The 19,600-nt window shown below is 50.3% G+C and overlaps 1 protein-coding gene across 5 annotated transcripts in view; it reads right to left on the reverse strand.

Annotated features, from left to right (window-relative positions):
* Nucleotides 1–19,600, reverse strand: part of UTP4 (UTP4 small subunit processome component) — a 158,367-nt gene that overhangs the window by 22,934 nt on the left and 115,833 nt on the right. For all 5 annotated transcript variants that reach the window (XM_085638684.1, XM_085638682.1, XM_085638683.1 and 2 more), the window contains exons 13-14: nucleotides 6,932–7,038; nucleotides 6,469–6,564 (exon numbers count right to left, since the gene is read on the reverse strand). In XM_085638684.1, coding sequence (XP_085494810.1) covers nucleotides 6,469–6,564; nucleotides 6,932–7,038 — 203 coding nt within the window. The remainder of the gene's footprint in view (nucleotides 1–6,468; nucleotides 6,565–6,931; nucleotides 7,039–19,600) is intronic.

Below are 19,600 nucleotides of genomic sequence, written 5' to 3' on the forward strand. Positions count from 1 at the left end.
CTGTAAGTCCTAGTAAATGGTGCTCCAGGTACCTAGGGCAGTGATACTAAAGATGCTCCCTAAGGTATGCAGAATAGCTTATGCCACCCTAAGACACCCACATACAAATTCCACACAGACTGCCAGTGCAGGCTCCGTGACATGGTGCAAACCATGAGTGAACCCTGTGCGTCATTCCAAAGAGACTATCTAATATATGCAAGTCACCCCTACAGCAGGGTTATAAGCCCGAAGGCAGGGTGCATTATATTTTATGTGAGGATATATCCGCATAAGCAGATATGCCCCTGTGCTGTCTAGTCAAATTGCTAGATATTACAAGTGAGCAGGAAGCCCTCTGAAGCTATGCACATGAGCACTGGCCAAAATGAGTTCCCCAGCTACATAATGGCTTTACTGAAATGTATGGTGTTCGATATCAAACATCCTGTATTAATTCGCACCCACTGATTCCAGTGTCGGCTTTATTAATACATGCACCCAGAGGGAACCTTAAAGGTTCCCCCTGAAAACCTACCAGCCTAGCCTCTGGTGTGTTGGCTGCCTGCCACCCAAGACAAGTTTCTGACCTCTTAGGGTGAGAGTCTTTTGCTCTCAGGAACAAAGTCTGTCCAGAAAGAGGGTGTCACATCCCCTCCCACAGGATGACCTGTTCATTAGCCTTTCTAGGCCGGCAAGCTTCAAAGAAGTTGCCGCCTTTGAAATGCAAATTTGGCTTCTCTCACAGGAGAGGAAGCTGACCCCTTTGTCGAGAGCCCTTTGGCACCTGGGCAGGTGGGAAAATTAGCCAGTCAGGCACGCATGCCCACCCCCATGCTAGTACCACCGCAAAGGCGGCCTAACCTGATGTAGGTATGACTTTTCTGGTAGCAGTCCTCCCACAGGTCAGACTCATTCTCCCTCCAAGTGTGGGGACGTCAGGACCACCTGAGCCGCCCAGTGTCAATATCTTGGGTTCTGGACCCCTTGCAGCAGACAAGGACATCAACGGCGAGGAAGACTGACCTGCACGTCGAGGGACTTTAGACACAGTGAGACCCACTTCATGAGTGGTTCAGCTGCCCTGTTTGCCCCTCCTGCAAAAAACAAAGACAAAGAAGTGAGTCTGTGACCGCTGCCACCCAAAGCCTCTAGCCAACCACGCTCCAGAACCCGAGTCCAAGGGAGTTGGCGGCGCCAACTGGGTGCCCAGACCCAAGCCTATGCTTGGGTTAGACCAAACTGGATTTCCAGTCGCCGCCTGCAGCCTCTTTCTTCAGCCCGCCTCCAACCGCACCGGAATCCGACCGCAGCAGACACCACTGCACTCGAGCCCCACAGCTCGAGGAGAAGTGGACCAAAGGTGTCCCTGCATGCCTGAGGATCTCAAGGGTCGAGCCCCACTATGGGTTACCCTGGACTGGTGCCCCAGTCCCTGCTTGCAGCCTCTTTATAAAAGGACTGTTCTCTCATTTTAGTGAATGGGACACTAGACACTGTGACGACCCTCTGCACTAGGATTCCCCAGAGCTCCCAGAGGTGACCTGATAGTGTGGCCTTGGACCTTGCCCCCTACTCACCTCAAGTCCAGAAGAACAGTCCCGCAAGTCATTGACAAGTGCCTAAATGTAATACATGTTTTTCCTCTATAGGATAACATTGCAGGTCCAGAAAATGCAAGTGTCCATTTATGAAAACTGTAAAAATTCATACCTCGAAAAGTACTTACCCAATTCTGATAATCCTGGTGTCTAAATGTATATAAAAGTACGCTATTTTTATAAATTGGTATTGGATTTCTTTATTGAGTGTGTGTCTCATTTACTGCCTGGGTGTGTGTAATAAATGCTGAGCACTACCCTCTGACATGCCTGACTGCTCGCCCACACTACCACAAGAGAGCATTTGGGGAGTAATTTGTGCCTCTGTAATTCCTTTGGGGTTTGCCTGGACTCTCTTCATAGTGCACCTCATTTTGGTGCACTGTATAGAGAGCCAACATCCTACTGTCACCCTCACTTTTTGCCCGATAATTGAAGTACTTTTGACAGAAGTGCACTGGATTCCTGCTATCCAGGTCCCCAGTGCCAGATCTCTTTCCCTAAAACTGTACAATTGTTCCCCCTATTGGAAATACCTTCAGCACCCCTGTAAGTTCCTATTAAACGGTACCCCATGTACCTAGAGCATGGGTACTAAAGAGGGTCCCCTAAGACCCCAGCAAGTATTGTGCCACCCTAAGGGACCCCTCGCCACACTCATGCAAACTGTCATTGCAGGCTGCATTATAAGGTACAGAAAAAAGTGAAGACACGACATGGCACACGCCTGTGTGTGTCACCCCCTGTGTGTCATGTCTGTAGACACTGCATACAATATATGTAAGACATTGCTACAGTAGGCCTTACAGCACTAAAGCAGGGTGCATTATATTACATGAGGAAATATCTGGAGCAGATATGCCCCTGTGTTTTCTAAGTCGATTCTTGGACATTGCCAGTGAACAGGGAAGCCATCTTGAGAATATGTACTGGGCACTGGTGATTAAAATTTCCCCAGCTACATGATAGCTTCATTAAAACCAAAGTTATTTGGTTTCAAACTTTTTTCATTAATAAACCCACTATGATTCTAGTGATGGAATTATTAATAGATGCACCCAGAAGATACCTTAGAGGTGCACCCTGAAAACCTATCAACCACTTGTGTGCTAGTTGACTGATGTAGACCAGCCTGTCCCCACAGACAGGATTCTGACCTCCCTGTAGGTGAGAGCCCATGCTCTCTGGGGCAGAAACAATGCCTGCTTCGGCCGAAGGGGATGTTACCTCCTCCAAACAAGATGGCTAATAGTCAGCATACCAAAGCAGTAGGCTTCAAAGGCCTCTGCCGCCGCTGAAAAGCGACCCAGGCTTCCCCCTGAGAGACAAAATGCCACTCTCTGCTCAGGGCCCATTTGGCACCAGGACAGTTGGGGAAATTAGCTAGTCAGGAGGCAGTTCCACCCCTAAGGTGGGCTACCGGATGTGAATCCAGAAACTATAATCCCGCCATCTTGGTTTTTGGTGGAATTAGGTTCACTGGGTCAGGGTTATGCCCACTTCCAACAGGAAGTGGTCAGATAGGCGGTGTAGTCACCCTAAAGGTAAGTAGCCCATTGGCTATTACCTGTGACTCCAATTAATGCAGCTAAATTGAGTATTTAGGAGGCACCCATAATGCAAGGAACTCCGATTTGATGGATCCCGAAGAACAGGACAAGCCTTAGCCACGAGAACTGAAGACTTGCTGTGGGCACCAAAGCCTACCTGCCTGCACCAGTCTCGACAATCGTGAAGAAACCAACTTGTCATGCAGCTGAGCATCTGCCAACAACCCTGGTAGATTGTCAGTCCTTCACAAATTGCCAACAGTCTCTGTTGGAGTAGAGGAGCTACTCCCCTGCAGTCCGTAGGCACCAAAGAAGCCGAGTCCCGTTCACCGTGTTGCAGCTCACTGGCCAGCCCGACGCAGCAGCTGCCCAGGAAGCGGCACCTGTGCTCCAGAAGGTCAGAGCTGTATCCCCACCGAGTGAGAGGACACTAGGACTAACTAGAGCCACACAGCACCAGTAGCCAGGGCACTGGACCCCTTGCACCAAACAAAGCCTGTGAGACTCCAATCCTGACTCCCACTGCACTGAAACCGAGCAGCTGTCGAGGGACGTCAGCACAGCAGAGACACACTTCCAGAGTGGCCCAGCTGTCCTTATTCCTGCACCCTCAGCCAACGAGACCGACAACTGTTAGGGCCTTTAGTGCACCGAGCCCAGCCAACCCATCTACTCCGCACCCGAGAACCCCAGCCCGGGTACCAGAGAATCGACGGTGCTTTTTTTGTGACACGAGCCTCCTGTTGGGAGCACCCAGACTTGTCCCCATGTCCCCCTCTGCAGACTACCAGTGGAAAGAAGGAGGGGGGGCCAACGAAAGACACCGCACGCAAAGCTACCAACCCGACCAGCACCTCTGCACCCAGGCGCCCCAGGGAAGGTATCGAGTAACTGCTGGTGGTACTTCTGGACATTACGCCCCTACCACCTTAAGTCCTGAAAGGGACCCCCGGAAACCTACAGCAAGTACCTGTATACCGTATATATCATTTTCTCCCATAGGGCATTACACACAAAGACCATTTAAGTAGACATTTTACTTTCCTGTAAAAAAATCCATATTTGAAAAAGTTCTTACTTGATAAAGAAGTTCTTGGTATAAAAATGTATGTAAAAATAAGACTTAGTTTTCTAAATTGGTCTTGGATTTATTCTTTGAGTGTCCGTCTCATTTATTGCCTCTGTGAGTACAAAAAAATGCTTAGCACTACCCTCTGATTAGCCTAAACTGCTCGGCCACACTACCACAAAAGAGAACATTAAGTGTTATAATTTTTGCCTCTCTAAACCAATAAGTGTTGCCTGGACTCTACACAGTGTACCTCGTTGTGGTCCACTATATAGAGAGCCAACTTTGTACACCAACTAGACTAAATATAGGGCAATTGAATCACACTAAGGGCCTGTCCATTGGTACACAATCATGCAAACCCTCCATGGCAACCAGTCTTATAAACATACCAGCCAGTCAACGTACCCTGCTCAAGCCAAACAGATTATGGGCTGCATCCAAACTAAGACACCCATCAAGCTACAAATCGGTTTCAAATGGCACTAAACAGCTCTGATTCAGGCTAGGAACAGCTCCAAGCATGGTGATGTATTGGTATTTATGTTGACCAAACCTAGCTGTGAAGCAACACAGTGCTGCGAACTGGCTACAAAATGAATCGCTCTCTAAAGCCATGTTCCTGGCCCCATGATCCTGCCCCAGTCCTGTAACGGCTCTCTGAAGTCTGACATGATCAGCTCTCTGAGCCCAGCTCTGTTCATAGTTCCATTCCTGGCTCAGAGCCCTGACTGGTCCTGACCTTAGCTCTGAGTCCATTTGCAGCACATCCAGAGAGAGTCCAGTTACAGCACATCCTGGGAGAGTACGGTCATGGCACAACCCGAGCGTATCCAGTTATGGTACATAATGGAGGAGGGTAACTTGGTGGCAGAGTTCATCCAACGGTTATGGAGATGTACTCAAGTGGATAATTGAGAGGATACGTTTTGTTGAATACCATCCAGACCAGAGGTTTACTGGGAAGCAGTTCCAAAAACTTCCTAATCAATGCAGCTAGAATGACTGGCAATCAAACATCAACCTCCTCCTTGAGTCTGTTTGTGTCAAGTGCAGCTACATCTGACTCTGCCCGGGCTTTTTCATTAGAGTAAAAGAAGTAATGAAAAGGTCACCATGACAGGCTATTTATAAGACAAGCATTCACCATTTATCTCCTCTCCAACCCAAAACAGCTTCATTTGACATACAAACTTCACTATCTGAAAACAAACGTCAAGTCGCACAATTCATCTTTTTTCTCTTATACTGCTTTCTTACACAGGCTCAGTGTGGCTTCCTTGTCTCAATACCAGAATCACGTTTACTTTAGTTCATAAAGTCTTCTCTGTGTTTCTAGGCCTTTGAACACATACCTTTCTGTTGGCCAACCGATGTGCTTTCCTACAGCATTAAAATTCTTAATTTTAGCCACATTAACAGTTTTTCGAGTCCATTGTTAAAAAAAAGTGCTGACTCAATCGGACACATGGAGGCATGTATAAGACTTGCATTACAAGGCACAAAGTAAAAATAAGCATACTAACAGCATCCATGTCTTTTCATATAAAAACTCTGGGAACTTCTTCTTACAGTGATGTCAAACATTTCCTTTGGGCAATCCTATCAATCCTACTAACTGCTGAAACGACTGAAACAGCAAGCAAATACAACAACCCTTTCAGTGCGTCTTGTTACTGGAAAGAAAAGGTTTAAATAAACATATCCTGTCTTAATAGGACTGACACCAGGTAACATGTTGTCTAGGGTATCCCTCTATTGAGAAAACAGCCAAGGAAGCATGCTGAAGATAGTTGCTGAGCTAGTAAGCTTGATCCATGCCCAGCGGCAGTGTATGCGGTTAGTGGCATACGCTACCATATTATACCATATCACGCACCATGACCAGTTGCAGTGTACACCATTTCTGCTACAGCTAACGAGCTTTGGCCACTTGTGTGATATCCTGTTGCCGGCATACCATGAATGCTTCATGACCAGCTACGAGATACTTAGTTACTGGGAGAGTAACCGTGCACCATGGACTGCTGTGATGCATTTGGGTACTAAAAATGTACACTATGCCAGCAACAGTGTACCATTTTACTGCAAGGCTGCATCCTAATGAACAGCAGCATAGCTGAGGTCCAAGACTGGATGCTGGCACCAGACACCCAAGCATGTATAAAAGCTTATTTCAGAGCGCAGATCACAAGTAAAGCATATTTAAAGGTGTATAATATCAACAGTCAGTCCCTTCACATCATAAGGCTCTAGATATGACACTTACTTGCTGGTCCGAGTGAACAACAACCAAGTTATTGGTAACCGGTTGGATAGCCAAAGCAGTAGCTGGGTAGTCATAGCTTGGAACAGTACAGTAATGCTGCATGGAGAGAAAAAAAAGCATGAGATTGTGATACAGCCTTGTCATGTCTACCCATCGGAATTCGGGCTCTTTGAACAAGCTCTTTGTATAACTGCACGCCTCACTAGCCAGGAAGCCTGCTGAGCTGACACAGTTAACAGAGTCGCCACATTCATGGCTTCTTTCCTCCTTTCATCAGTTCAACATAGAAGGAAAGTACTTTGAGCAATAGCTCCCGTGTCAGCCTTGAATCACCATAGATAGCACAAACAATATAAACACAGATTTATGATTCCCCCACTCTTATTAGATGATAGAAATCGCCTTGTTAACTGCAAAAGAAAACCTGTGCTCATACACTAAAGCAGTTTCCCAAAACAGTCACCTTTAACTTCGGGATATTGTAGATGTGAATCTCACAGTTTTGGTGGGCGGTGGCCAGCCACTTGCCATCAGTGCTAGCAGACAGCAGGTACACGGCATCTGTAGTTCCTGAGAACAGAAAGAGGAGCAGTGAAGGTACAGGAGAGACCTCTAAAAGGGTAACATCTTGCTGATAATCTTCACAGACTAGCACAGGAAGACCAGATGAAAGGAGCAGTGCCTAAAATGTATGACGTACATGTGGCTAAACATCTAGAGGTAAGGAATATGCTACTTACCAGTATGCATCTGTTCTTGGCATGTAGAGCTGCAGATCTACACACTTTTGCATAGATCGCCATCTGGTGTTGGGCCCGGATGTTTGCAGTTTGTTTTTCCTCTTGGAAAGTCTTTGGAAGTCATGAGGTCGGTGACTCCTCCTTTGAATGGTATTGCGCATGGGCTTCGGCTCCATCCTCAGATTGTTTTTCGCCAGCAGGGAAAGATGGAGCGTAGTAATAACAGTGAAGAAACCCATGTGTGTATCTAAATAAGATAGACTGGAACGGATACAGGTAGCCGGGGAGGCGGGTGGGCGTGTGTAGATCAGCAGCTCTACATGCCAAGAACAGATGCATACTGGTAAGTAGCATATTCAGTTCGAGGCATATGAGCTGCAGATTATACACTTTTGCATAGACTATATAGCAGTTCCCAACCTTAGCAGCGACCACCGGTATCTGTTGCAGTTGTTTGAAATAATGTTTTGAGTACAGCCTGGCCCACATTAGGCTTGTTGCTTAGTTTGCACATCTACACAATAGTGTTTGGTGAAAGTGTGCGGTGTCGACCATGTAGCTGCTTTGCAGATATCATCTAATGGAATGTTCCCTAAAAATGCCATGGAAGCCCCTATCTTTCGTGTAGAATGGGCTTTAGGGGGAACGGATAGCGTTCGTTTTGCTTTGTGGTAGCAAATCTGAATGCATTTTACAATCCACCTAGCTATCCCTGATTTTGAGATGGGGTTGCCCTTGTGTGGTGGAGAGAAAGAGACAAACAGTTGTTTGGTCTTGCGGAAAGGTTGTGTTCCCTCGATGTAGTAGAGTAAGGCTCGTTTGACATCTAGCGTGTGCAGAGCCCTTTCTGCAATGGTCTGTGGTTGCGAGAAAAATACTGGTAGTTCTACAGATTGGTTTAGGTGAAAAGGGGAAATGACTTTAGGTAGGAATTTTGGGTTGGTACGTAGAACAACCTTGTTCGTGTGCATTTGAAGAAAAGGCTCTTGTATGGTAAGTGCTTGTATCTCACTGACCCTTCTAAGGGAAGTGATGGCTACAAGGAAAGCTGTTTTCCATGTAAGGAATTGTAGTTCGCACTTGTGCAAGAGTTCGAAGGGAGGCCCCATTAGCCTTGTGAGAACGATATTTAAGTTCCACACAGGTGAGGGTGGTACTCTGGGGGGAATTATTCTTTTTAGGCCTTCCATGAAGGCTTTAATGGCAGGTACTCTAAAGAGTGATAGATGTTGCCTGTTTTGTAAGTAAGCTGCAATTGCTGCGAGGTGTAGTCGAATGGACGTATAGGCTAGATTACACCTTTGTAGGTGGAGTAAGTAGCCTATGATGTGTTGAATGGACACGTCCAGGGGATTGATGGTGTTGTTATGGCAATAAACAACAAATCGTTTCCACTTGGCAGCGTAGCACGCTCTAGTGGTAGGTCGTCTAGCTTCTCTGATGACGTTCATACAGTCAGGGGGAAGATTTAGGTACCCGAATTCTAGGATTTCAGGAGCCAGATCGCAAGGTTGAGCTGAGCTGGGTCCGGGTGTCTGATCTCTCCATGGTTCTGGGTTAGGAGGCATGGTGAGAGGTGTAGTTTTTGGTGCGGTACTACAGAGAGTTCCAGCAGCGTGGTGTACCACGGTTGTCTGGCCCAAGTTGGAGCTACTAGTATGAGAGTGAGGGAGTGTTGTTGTAGTTTGCGCACCACTAATGGAATGAGTGGGAGAGGCGGAAAAGCGTACGCAAATTTGCCTGACCAGTTCATCCATATCGCATTTCCTTTGGACAATGGGTGTGGGTATCTGGCGGCGAAGCTTGGGCATTTTGTGTTTTCGTGGGTGGCAAAGAGGTCTATCTGTGGATGCCCCCACATTTGAAAGAACGGATGAAAAACTTGTGGGTGAAGTTCCCACTCGTGGATTTGTTGTGTCTGTCTGCTGAGCAGATCTGCCACGGTGTTTTGGACTCCTGGGACATGTTGAGCTAGGAGAAAGATTTTGTGGGGAATTGCCCATCTCCATATGCTCTGTGCTAATTGAGAGAGCTGTGGAGAGTGTTTGCCGCCTTGTTTTTGTCTATAATACATGGCCGTCATGTTGTCTGTGCGAATGAGGACTGCCTTGCCTGAAATCTGTGTTTGAAAGGATTTTAGGGCTAAAAAGATTGCTAGTAACTCCAGGTGGTTGATATGGAGTAACTTTTGTTGAGGCGTCCATGTGCCCTGCACGGTGAGATGTAATAGGTGAGCTCCCCAGCCGGAGAGCGATGCGTCCGTTGTTAGTATTATCTGGGGAACCGGGTCCGGGAACGGTCGACCTTTGGAAAGGTTTGTGGTGTTCCACCACTACAGAGAGCGATGGGTGCGACCGTCTACCAACACCAGATCTGTCAGTTGACCTTGGGCCTGGTTCCACTGGTGCGCTAGGCACTCTTGGAGGGGATGCATCTGGAGTCTCTCGTGGGGCACTATGAAAATGCAAGAGCCCATCATCCCTATTAGTTGCATGAACACTTGTGCTGGAAGTGAGTGTTGGGTTATGAATTTTTGTCGTAAAGCCTGAATGCTTGCAATCCTGGCCAGATTGGGGTAGGCTATTGCTTTTGAGGTGTCTATGGTGGCACCGAGATATTGTTTTATGTGGGATGGTTGTAGCTGGGACTTTTGGTGGTTCACCGTGAACAGTTGGTGAAGTAGTTCGATTGTGGTGGAGGTGTGTTGTACACACTGATTGTATGACGTGGCTTTTATTAGCCAATCGTCTAGGTATGGGAAGACGTGAATGTGCTGTCTTCTCAAGTGTGCCGCCACCACTGCCAGGCACTTGGTGAATACCCGCGGTGCTGTTATGACTCCGAACAGGAGCACTTTGAATTGGTAGTGTTGGCCGTCCACTACAAATCTGAGGTACTTTCTGTGAGCATGGTGCACTGGAATGTGAAAGTATGCATCTTTCAAGTCCAGAGTGGTGAGGAAGTCGTTTTGGGAGAGAAGCGGAAGTACCTGCTGAAGCGTTACCATATGAAAATGGTCTGCGTGTATGTATGTGTTTAGGGGCCGGAGATCTAGAATAGGTCGTAGAGTCTCGTCCCTTTTTGGTATGGGAAAATATAGGGAGTAGACCCTCATATTTTGTTGATTGACAGGAACGTGTTCTATTGCTTGTTTTTGTAGGAGGGAGATTACCTCCTGCTTCAGTAATTTTGAATGTTCTTGTGACATTGGGCGTTGCATGGGTGGAATGTTTGGGGGGGTAGATGTTAGTTCTAGGCAGTAGCCTGACCGAATTATTTGGGTCACCCATTTGTCTGAGGTGATGGACGCCCAGACATGAAGGAAATTTTGGAGTCTGCCCCCGGTGATATCTGGAATATTGTAATCGTCCCATGGGTCTGGGGATCCTGTAGGGGTGGGGTCCTGTGGCACATCCCCTATATCGTGATATGGGTCCCCCTAATCATCATCGTCTGGAGACGGGGTCGGAGAACGATGAGGAGGGGGTGGAGAGGGCGGAGGAGGTATTCTGAACGGAGAGGTAGCAGAGTCCTTCCTCTTTGGAGGTGGAGGCGGAGCAGGGTTCTCCAAATGTCTCTTTTTGGTAGAGAGTGTCAAATGTCCAGTTTTTGGATCCTTGGTGAGAGTTTTTTGCAAGGGATCCGGTGTAAATAGTTCTGGTGAGGTTATTTGGTCCTTCGGCGCCGAGGGCGTCGAGCCGATGTCTTTTTAGGTGTTTCTGTGCCGGTTTGTTGCTTAGAACCCGGCTTGGGAACCTCCTGTCTCCTGGTCGGCGCCGAGATGGGCTTCGGCTTGGAAGTGTCGGTGGCCTTGTGTGGTTTGGTCAGTACTGAAGATGGCATCGGTACAGAAGAGCTGGGTTTCGACTCCGAGGGCTTCGGTGCAGGGCTCGGTGTCGAGGTAGAGGCCGGTTTCTTTTTAGGTGCCGAAGTGTGTTTCTCGGCTCCGCTGGTAGGCTGGCTCGAGCCCGAGCCGCCGGAAGGCTTACTTGGCTTCTTCACCGGGCCCGAAGGTGGGGTGTGTGAAGCAGTGTCTCTGGTCTTGCTTAGGCCCGAAGGCGTGACCGAAGCCTTTTTGGGTGTCGGCGCGGGTAGATTGGTACTCACGACCCTCTGCGCCGGAGTGATGTCTTCCACATCTGACTCGTCGGCCTCGGAAGCGCTGACGAGGTCCTCTTCGGTGTGATGCTGTCCCGGATCGTCGATGTCGTCTCCGAAGAGGTCGACTGGAATGGACGTCGAGGAATGTGCCATGTTCCTTCTGGATCTTCGGTCCCGAATAGTCTTTGTGGATCGGAAAGACTTACAGGCTGGACAGTCTCGAGCCTCGTGTTCAGGGGAGAGGCAGAGGTTGCATACCTCATGAAGATCGATGTGGGGAAATTTGGACCCACATCGAGGGCACTTTTTAAATGGAGTTCTTTCCATGAGCCGGGACCGGAGCTTGGGTAGGCCCGAAGACCGCCGTCGACGACTGGAACCGACGGTTTGTGCCGATGAGAAGGCGCGTTGATTGAAGAGATCGCGATCGAAACAATACCGCGATTTGGGGTGAGGATTGCGCGTCGATCATCGAACTGGAAGCTGTTCGGAACCGGAGCGCGAAGATTACATCTGAGCCCGATGGCGGAAAAAACAATCTGAGGATGGAGCCGAAGCCCATGCGCAATACCATCCAAAGGAGGAGTCACCGACCTCGTGACTTCCAAAAACTTTCCAAGAGGAAAAACAAACTACAAACATCCGGGCCCAACACCAGATGGCGATCTATGTAAAAGTGTGTAATCTGCAGCTCATATGCCTCGAACAAATATATTCAGCACAGAATAAACATACAACTCTCCAGGGCTCTTTCATATAACATAGATATTGCTGCAATGGGAGGAGTTTATGGAGAGAAAGTAGGAAGACAGACATCTTTGAAACATAGGACAGGCGAGTCCAGCATATGATCATCCTTTGAAAAACGACACGTTGCTATTGGAGTTCGCTTATGCAATGAGCCAAGGTCACTAAAACTAAAAGGAGCTTTAGAATTAAATCGGTTTTTATCAGCAGAACACATAGCATGAAAATACAGTGCGTCGTTGCCTACAACCCACTGTGCTGGCTGCATCAGAATCAAAAGAAAGGAAACCGGTCTTATGAAACATGAGCCACTAAAGTAGGTGATTAACACAGCACGTCGTCTACAACCCATATTTGGGCCTTCCGCGTTCAATAAGGTATAGCATTAAACAGTTTTTTACCATAGAGGAAGAGCAACAGAAGGATCTATTGACCCCGGGCGTAGATATGATAATGCAACAAGGACACACTATGGCCACAAGGCCGAATAAGTCTGCTTTTTAAAGAACAAAAGAAGTAGAACAAAAAACAAATTTCCAATACATAAAACCCTATGCCTATGCCCTCCCCCACCCCCACCCCTCCTCTCTCCTGGTGAGCCAAGTGTATATTCAGCCATACATATACGCTCTGACGTGGTAGTTGACAGTGCCCTTGTGAGCAAGTGGATGCGCAGGAACGGCACCCGCTATCCTCCCTCCTGACTCTCTGGGATCAGCTTCAGGAGCCTTAAATAGGAAGGGCAAGTTAGTTCCCGGAACTCCGAGGATAAAATTGAAATCAAAGGGGCCTAGACTTTGGAATATTCAGATTTGCCCCCGAGTGTAGCCATAGACAAGTGCTCCATACCTAAGAGGCACCACAATTGGTGTAGCCATTGAGAGTGGTCTGAGATCCTGTCAGTCTTCCAGCCCGCTAGTAAAACCCTGTGCGCAGCATTCAGAGCCAGGGCGATCTGTTTGCCATTGACCAAGTGCAAGGGGAAGGTCAGGGCCTAGGGCAACCCTAAGATACTGTAGGTGGAGAACCTCGGGATGGTAGTGTCAAAAGCCCTACCAATTTCGTCGAGGATCTTCTCCCAGTATCTCGTAAGCTTTGGGCAGTTCCACAGCAAGTGAAGAAGAGTACATGGGCTCCCACAGCCACGCCAGCAGAGGCCGTCGCACTGAGAGTTCCACTTTGTTAAGCGAGCCAGGGTATAATACCAGTAAGATACAATTTTAAATGCAGTCTCTGTATGGCCCATGGAGTGTGCAAATTGGTGTGATCTGTAAAAAATATCCTCCCATTCTTTATCTGAAAGATTGCGACCTATTTCCTCCTCCCATTGCCTCTGACCTGCAGAACGGGCCCCTTTAGCGCCTGATGCGAGGAAGAGATAGAGTTCGGAGATAAGCCTGCGGTCATCCTTTTTTAGGAAAAGCCACGTCTTAAACGTTAGCATCGATCTGCTGACCAAGGGACATACAAGGGGACCAGATGTCCAGTGCAACAGTTGTGTGCAGAGAAAAAGATCCGAGCCCGCAAGGCCATAATCCTCCCGGAGCTCCTCTAAGGGAACGTGACCCTGCAGATCGAACAGTTGCCCTAGGCACTTACACCCACCCTCCACCCACCGCAAGCCCGTTCCTTTGTCCATCCTAGGAATGAAATCGGGGTTTGAGAAAACTGGAGACATGGGGAGGGGAAAGTGGTAAGATTGGCCCATTTAGACACCTTGTCACAAACTAACATAGTGGGGCGTGTGACTGGCGAGGAATAGAGTCCCCAGGAGCGCACAGACCGTGGCAACCAGACCTCCCTCCAGATATGCCGACCAGCCACTGTCTGATCCATAAATACCCAGAGCTTTTCAGTCATAGGACGGTTCCATTCTACAAGATAAAGCAGCAGAGAGGCCTGGAAATAGCCGGTAAGGTTAGGCAAGGCCAAACCGCCCTCCTTCTTAGAGAGCTGAAGTAGAGTTTTCTGCAGTCTGGGCGAGGTCGGACCCCAAATGAAGCGTTCGATCTCCGTTTGGAGGAGTGAGAGCGTTCTCGGCGGGGGCATTACGGGGAGGGTCTGGAAAGGGTATAGTGCCCGTGGTAGGACCTTCATTTTTACCACAGCCAGTCTCCAGAACCATGACAAGGGTAGACGCTGCCATTGGGCGAGGTCTTCCCGGACGTGTGAAAGAAGATTAGTATAGTTCACCTCCGCTGTCCTATCCAGGCTGCTGTGCAGGACCAGTCCTAGGTACGTAATGCCTCTCGTCACCCAGTCAAAGTGAAATTGGGCACGCAGTGTGGCCACAGTAGTGTGCTTCGCAGTAAGATTCAGAACTTGTGATTTCTGTAAATTTATTTTAAACCCGGAACCTGACTGAAGGCCTGCAGTGCTGCCACGATGGTCGGCATAGAAGTTAAGGTGTGAGCCACCAAAAAAATGACATAAGCGTAAAGACTAATTAGGTGGTGATCAGCGCGAAAGGGGATACCCTGCGCCTGTTGATTGTCCCGGAGTCGCTGAGCAAAGGGCTCCATGTATAAGGCGAAGAACAGTGGGGAGAGAGGGCAGCCTTGTCTGGTGCCCCTCTCTACTGCAAAGGCCTCAGAGTATACCACTGACCCTGACCGCCGCCGGAGCGCTACAAGTGCTCGGTACCCATTGGCAGAACTTAAGCTCTACTCCAAAGTGCTCCATTGTAGCAAACAAATACGGCCAGTGCACCCGGTCAAAAGCCTTCTCAGCATCAACTGCTAGCAGCAGAGCCTCCTCCCTTGATCTGTGCACCTTGTCGATCAGATGGCATATCCTTTTGGTGTTGTCCCCGCACTGCCGACTCGGGATAAAGCCCGACTGGACCGGGTCAATCAGGCCGGGCATAAGAGTGTTGAGTCTATGGGCCAAGATGCTCAAGAATAACTTTGCATCTATGTTCAGCAGGGAAATCGGCCGAAATGAACTACAAAACGCCGGGTCCTCCCCTGGTTTGGGGATGACAGATTGTCACCTGAAGCATAGAAGCTGTGAGGGTGCCTGTGTCTGCAAATGAGTTAAATAATCGAGTGAGCAATGGGGCCAGTTCCACACAGTAAGTCTTATAGAAAAGGGCACTAAAACCATCCGGGCCTGGCGCTTTCAGAGGTGTCAGACGAGCAACGGCAGAAACCACTTCTTCAATCTGAATGGGAGCCTCTAACCCGTCTGACTCAGTAGGTGGAAGCGGATTAATCGCCGCTCCACGCAAATACTCGAGAGGGTCTGTAAGAGTAGCGGACTCGGAGACGTAGAGGCTCGCATAGAAGGCCCGAAACGCCGATGAAATGTCGGAGTCGTCCGTTACTTACGACCCCTGGTCCCCCCCGCACCACTTTCACCGCCTAGGCCTGCTGCGGAGGCAATGTGCCAACATGCGACCGCCCCTATTAGATCCTACGTAGTATTTATGTTTCAGCCATAGCACCGCGTACTCGGCTCTGTCAAGGTCCAGTCGCTTCAACTGGAGCTGCTTCTTCTCTAACTGGCGCCATACCCGAGGGACACCCGTGCATTTGTGAATGGTCTCGAGTTCCTTAACCCGATTTTCGAAGTCTTTTCTCTTAGCCCGCCTGACTTTGTTATCGTAAGCCGCTTTAGCGATGAGAGCCCCCTGCTCAACTATTTTAAGTGCCTCCCAGACGGAGGCCAAAGGAGTGGAGCCATCGTCAGAAGTGCTAAATAGTCAGTCAGTGTACGTCGGAGGCCCTCCACAACCTGCGGAGACCTCAGGAGTGAGTCCCGTATACACCAGTGTGGTGGGGATGAGGGTGCGAGCGGGAGGCGTAAAGACAGAGTGATAGGAGCATGGTCCGAAAGGGAGCGGGCCTCTATAGTAAAGGGCCTGGATACAGGCCCCCGCCGCCTGAGTGACAAGGAAGGGGTCGAAACGAGCGAACGACTTATGGGCAGCAGAATAAAAGGAGTAATCCCGCTCGTCAGGGTGTAAGCAACGCCAAGAATCTCTAATGCCACATTGTCAAGCGATACGGCAACTGCGCCGCTGAATCTCAGGAAAGAGCGGCACAGGTGCCATATCAGAGTATGCATCCATAACCAAATTCAGGTTCCCACCCACCACCACCAGGGAGTCAGGTGTATGAAGAATCACGGCCAGGGCATTCAGTAGAAATTTCTCTTGATGCTCGTTGGAGGAATATACTGAGGCTATTGTAATATTGGAGGAGCCTATGCGTTGGAACATCGCGAGGAGGCACCCCTTAATCTCCGCCACTGTACCCACCACTGAACCTCGAAAGTGCTTAGCAAGCAGAATGGCCACCCCACCCTTCTTATTTTTCCCGATCACCAGAACTGTAAAGGGAACCCTCTGTTCTGCATGCGGTGCGTGTCGCCCTGAAGGAGGTGAGTTTCTTGGAGTAGACAAACATCCCCTTTCGTATGTTCAAGCAAGGAGAGCACTGTCTTCCTTTTAATGGGGTTGTTAAGGCCTCTGACATTGAAGCTAACTATCTGGACTGCCATCAGGAGAGGAAGAGCCTCCTAACGCTATGGCTAATGCGCTGTATCAACTGCGGGGAACAGATCCCATAGGGGACCGAAAGTGTATATGTAGTCAGACGAGGCCCGATAGAGGGACCCTGGATAAAAAGGTGACCGGAGAGAGGACCCACCCACTCCTGAAACAGAAGGAAACAAACCTCAGAACAATAAAACATTGTGAAATAGAGGCGTACCAAGTCCATCTCAAAAGCTGGGCAGAAGACAAGGGGGACTACCAGAGGAATGAGGGTCATCACTGGAAAGAAGCATAAGAATTCCTCCGCCCCCACCAGTCCTACAAAAGACCATACATTCCCAAAGGCACAATACCCATAATCGCTAGCATCCAGAGAGTCCCCGTCTGTGCCAGCCAGGGTCTGGAGAACCGCAGACAGTTGCTTGATGATTGTGGGCGTGTCCGGGCGAATGCGTTCTAGGTCTCGGCCACTCCTAAGCCCGCGTCCAGGAGGCCCCCCTGTGTGCCCCGCTCCGAGGCATTCAAATGAGAAGGCAGGTCATCGAGAGACAAGTTCAACACCTTGCAGGCCTCAGATAGGGAAGGGACCTGATGCAACTTCCCATCCAGCCGGAAGATGAGGCAAAAGGGGTGACCCCAGGCATACGAGACATTTTTCGAGCACAGGTGATTACTAATGGGACTTAAGTCTCTCCTCTTCTGGAGGGTGCTAGCTGCCAAATCCTGAAAAAGCTGTGGAGTATGGCCCTTAAATTGGAGAGGTTGACAAGCACGGGCCGCCTTAAGAATCTCTTCCTTCACTGTGTAGTTGTGGACGCATATCAAGATGTCAGCAGGGGGGCAGCTCAGCTGACTAGGTGGACCAACCCGGTGGCAACGGTCTATCTTGACAGAGGACTCCGCTACTCCGCTGGGGTACCCAAGACCGTAGGAAAGAGATCCTAGACGTAACCCACAAGGTCCTCCCCTTCCACCCCCGGTGGGACTGCACGGACGCGAATATTGTTCCTGCGCGACCTATTCTCCAGGTCAAGCGGTGGTGGAGCGGGAGAGCATGCTTGCCCCCTGAATAGTTGCTGCTGCACATGGTGGCAAGGACTGACAGGCCCTGTGAGGCTCACTAGGGCAGCCCGAGCTGCAGCGGTGGTAGAGAACAGGCTTCGTGACACCGGCACTTCCTTCGTTGTGGCGGGGTAGCATTGACAGAGTCGACAACCAGGCCAGGATGGTATAAAGAGGGTTTTATTTTGGACAATGTTTTCTTTTGTCGTGCTGCCCGTCGCGATGCTGTAGACGAGGGGGAGTCCGGCTTGTTCTTTCTTGGTAACTCCAGGCTGAGGGGAGGTGATGGCCGAGTCCTCGCAGAATATCTCCTTGGCGGTTCTAACCCTCGGGTAGGGGCTCCGGAGTGATTGTTTACCAAGGAAGAAAGAAAACGAGAAACCAAGTATTAGGACAAACGTCCTGCTCTGCTTACAACAGCGGCCGGGAGTGAAGGAAACCTAGTGCTCAGGTGCTCCGCTCTCTCCAGTACGTGCAAATGGATTTGGTGCGTAGTGAGGGTAGGAGGGGGGGGGGGGGGGTGGGGGGGGTTCGCCGGACCGTACGTACGGTATAATACTAAGCGAGAGGTATGCTCAGAGCGTAGGTGGTGCCTTTCTTCCCACCCAGCCCGCTACTTTCCCCCGTACCTGATCGAGCCACGCTCCTCCCGTGGGAACGTGGCGGGCGGTTCGAGGGGTCGTTGGCCTCCTGGCTTGTAGTGTTCGTCTCTGCTCGGCTCGGCTCTCGGTTCGTCGCTCTCTCCTCTTCTTCGCTCTTCCTCCCGACTCTTAATACTCCTCCGCTCCAACTCTCCTTCTGCCTTCAGGGAAACGCCGTCCGTCGACTTCCGGGATACCGCTGTCTTTATTCCACACCCCGCCGCGACGTCATCAGGGGGCGGGACCTCGTCGGACTGGAAGGCAAAATTAAAGGAGCCACGTTCCTTCTCTTGTGACCAGTCCTGTGACGGATATGGGTACCACCTGTCTGTTGTGTATGGCACTGCTGGTTGCTGTAGGGGAAGAGAAGGTGGTACATGCTTGACTTGTGAGCATGGTCTCCATGGGGTCGCGTCTGCCTCGGTAGCGTTCTCTTCCCCGTCACACTCGTGTAGTAGGTCCCACCTGCGACTAGGCCAGATGTGACTCAACTGGCTCATTTATGTCCAGGCGGCCTCTCCCACGGCCACAGCACTCACATCGGTGGGGGGGGGGGGGGGGGGGGTGGAATAGTCGTGGGTTTGCGTGAATTTCCGGGATGTAGGCCCGGAATCGGGCCCGTGTAATCGTTCATTAGTGGGTGTCAGGAAAGGCGCAAGAGCGGAGGGGATCACCCAAAGTCCTGCAGTAGTGATAGGGTTAAGGCTCCCTCTGGGGGCCTGACAGTAGAAACAGCGGGGGTCCGACGCACAGACAGGGCCCTCTGGCGGTCCGTGCAGTAGGCCCAGCGTTTCCTGTTTCTCTGCTCTCTTCACCGGAGCCTCGGGTGATCGGCACCCTCCAATCCTATGCTCCAGACGCCCCACTGTTCACGGACCCCAGGCGCTTTCTCCTCACTTTCAAAGGCAGAGTCAGTAGGCCCAGCGAGACCCCGGACTCGCGCGAAGTCCCGGCCGTCACGGCTGCGCTTCAGGCCCAGAGCGAGGCCCCGTTGACGTCGGGGGCAGAGCGTAGGCGTGATGCTTACGGTGAGTTACCCACCGGGGGCCCGCCAGTGGGAGTGACGTGATGCTGCCGCCTTCAAAGGATTCCCAGCGAGCCACGCCTCAGTTCCGGCCTCTACCAGTCCCCGGTGATCGCACAAACAAGCAGTTGGGGACGAATGAGAGCGCACAGCCCTCCGCCCCAGGTGCTCGACCGCCAGGAAGCCTTGGACGGGGGATTAGAGCATCGGGCGTGCCGTGGTCAATGCTGTGGTCCCGGCAGGAGCAGAGCTCAGGGAAAACACGTCCGCTCACACCGCCATCTCGGCCACGCCCACACCGCCATCTTGGCCACGTCAA

This window comes from Triturus cristatus, chromosome 12, assembly GCF_964204655.1.
Source record: "Triturus cristatus chromosome 12, aTriCri1.1, whole genome shotgun sequence".
NCBI lineage: Eukaryota > Metazoa > Chordata > Amphibia > Caudata > Salamandridae > Triturus > Triturus cristatus.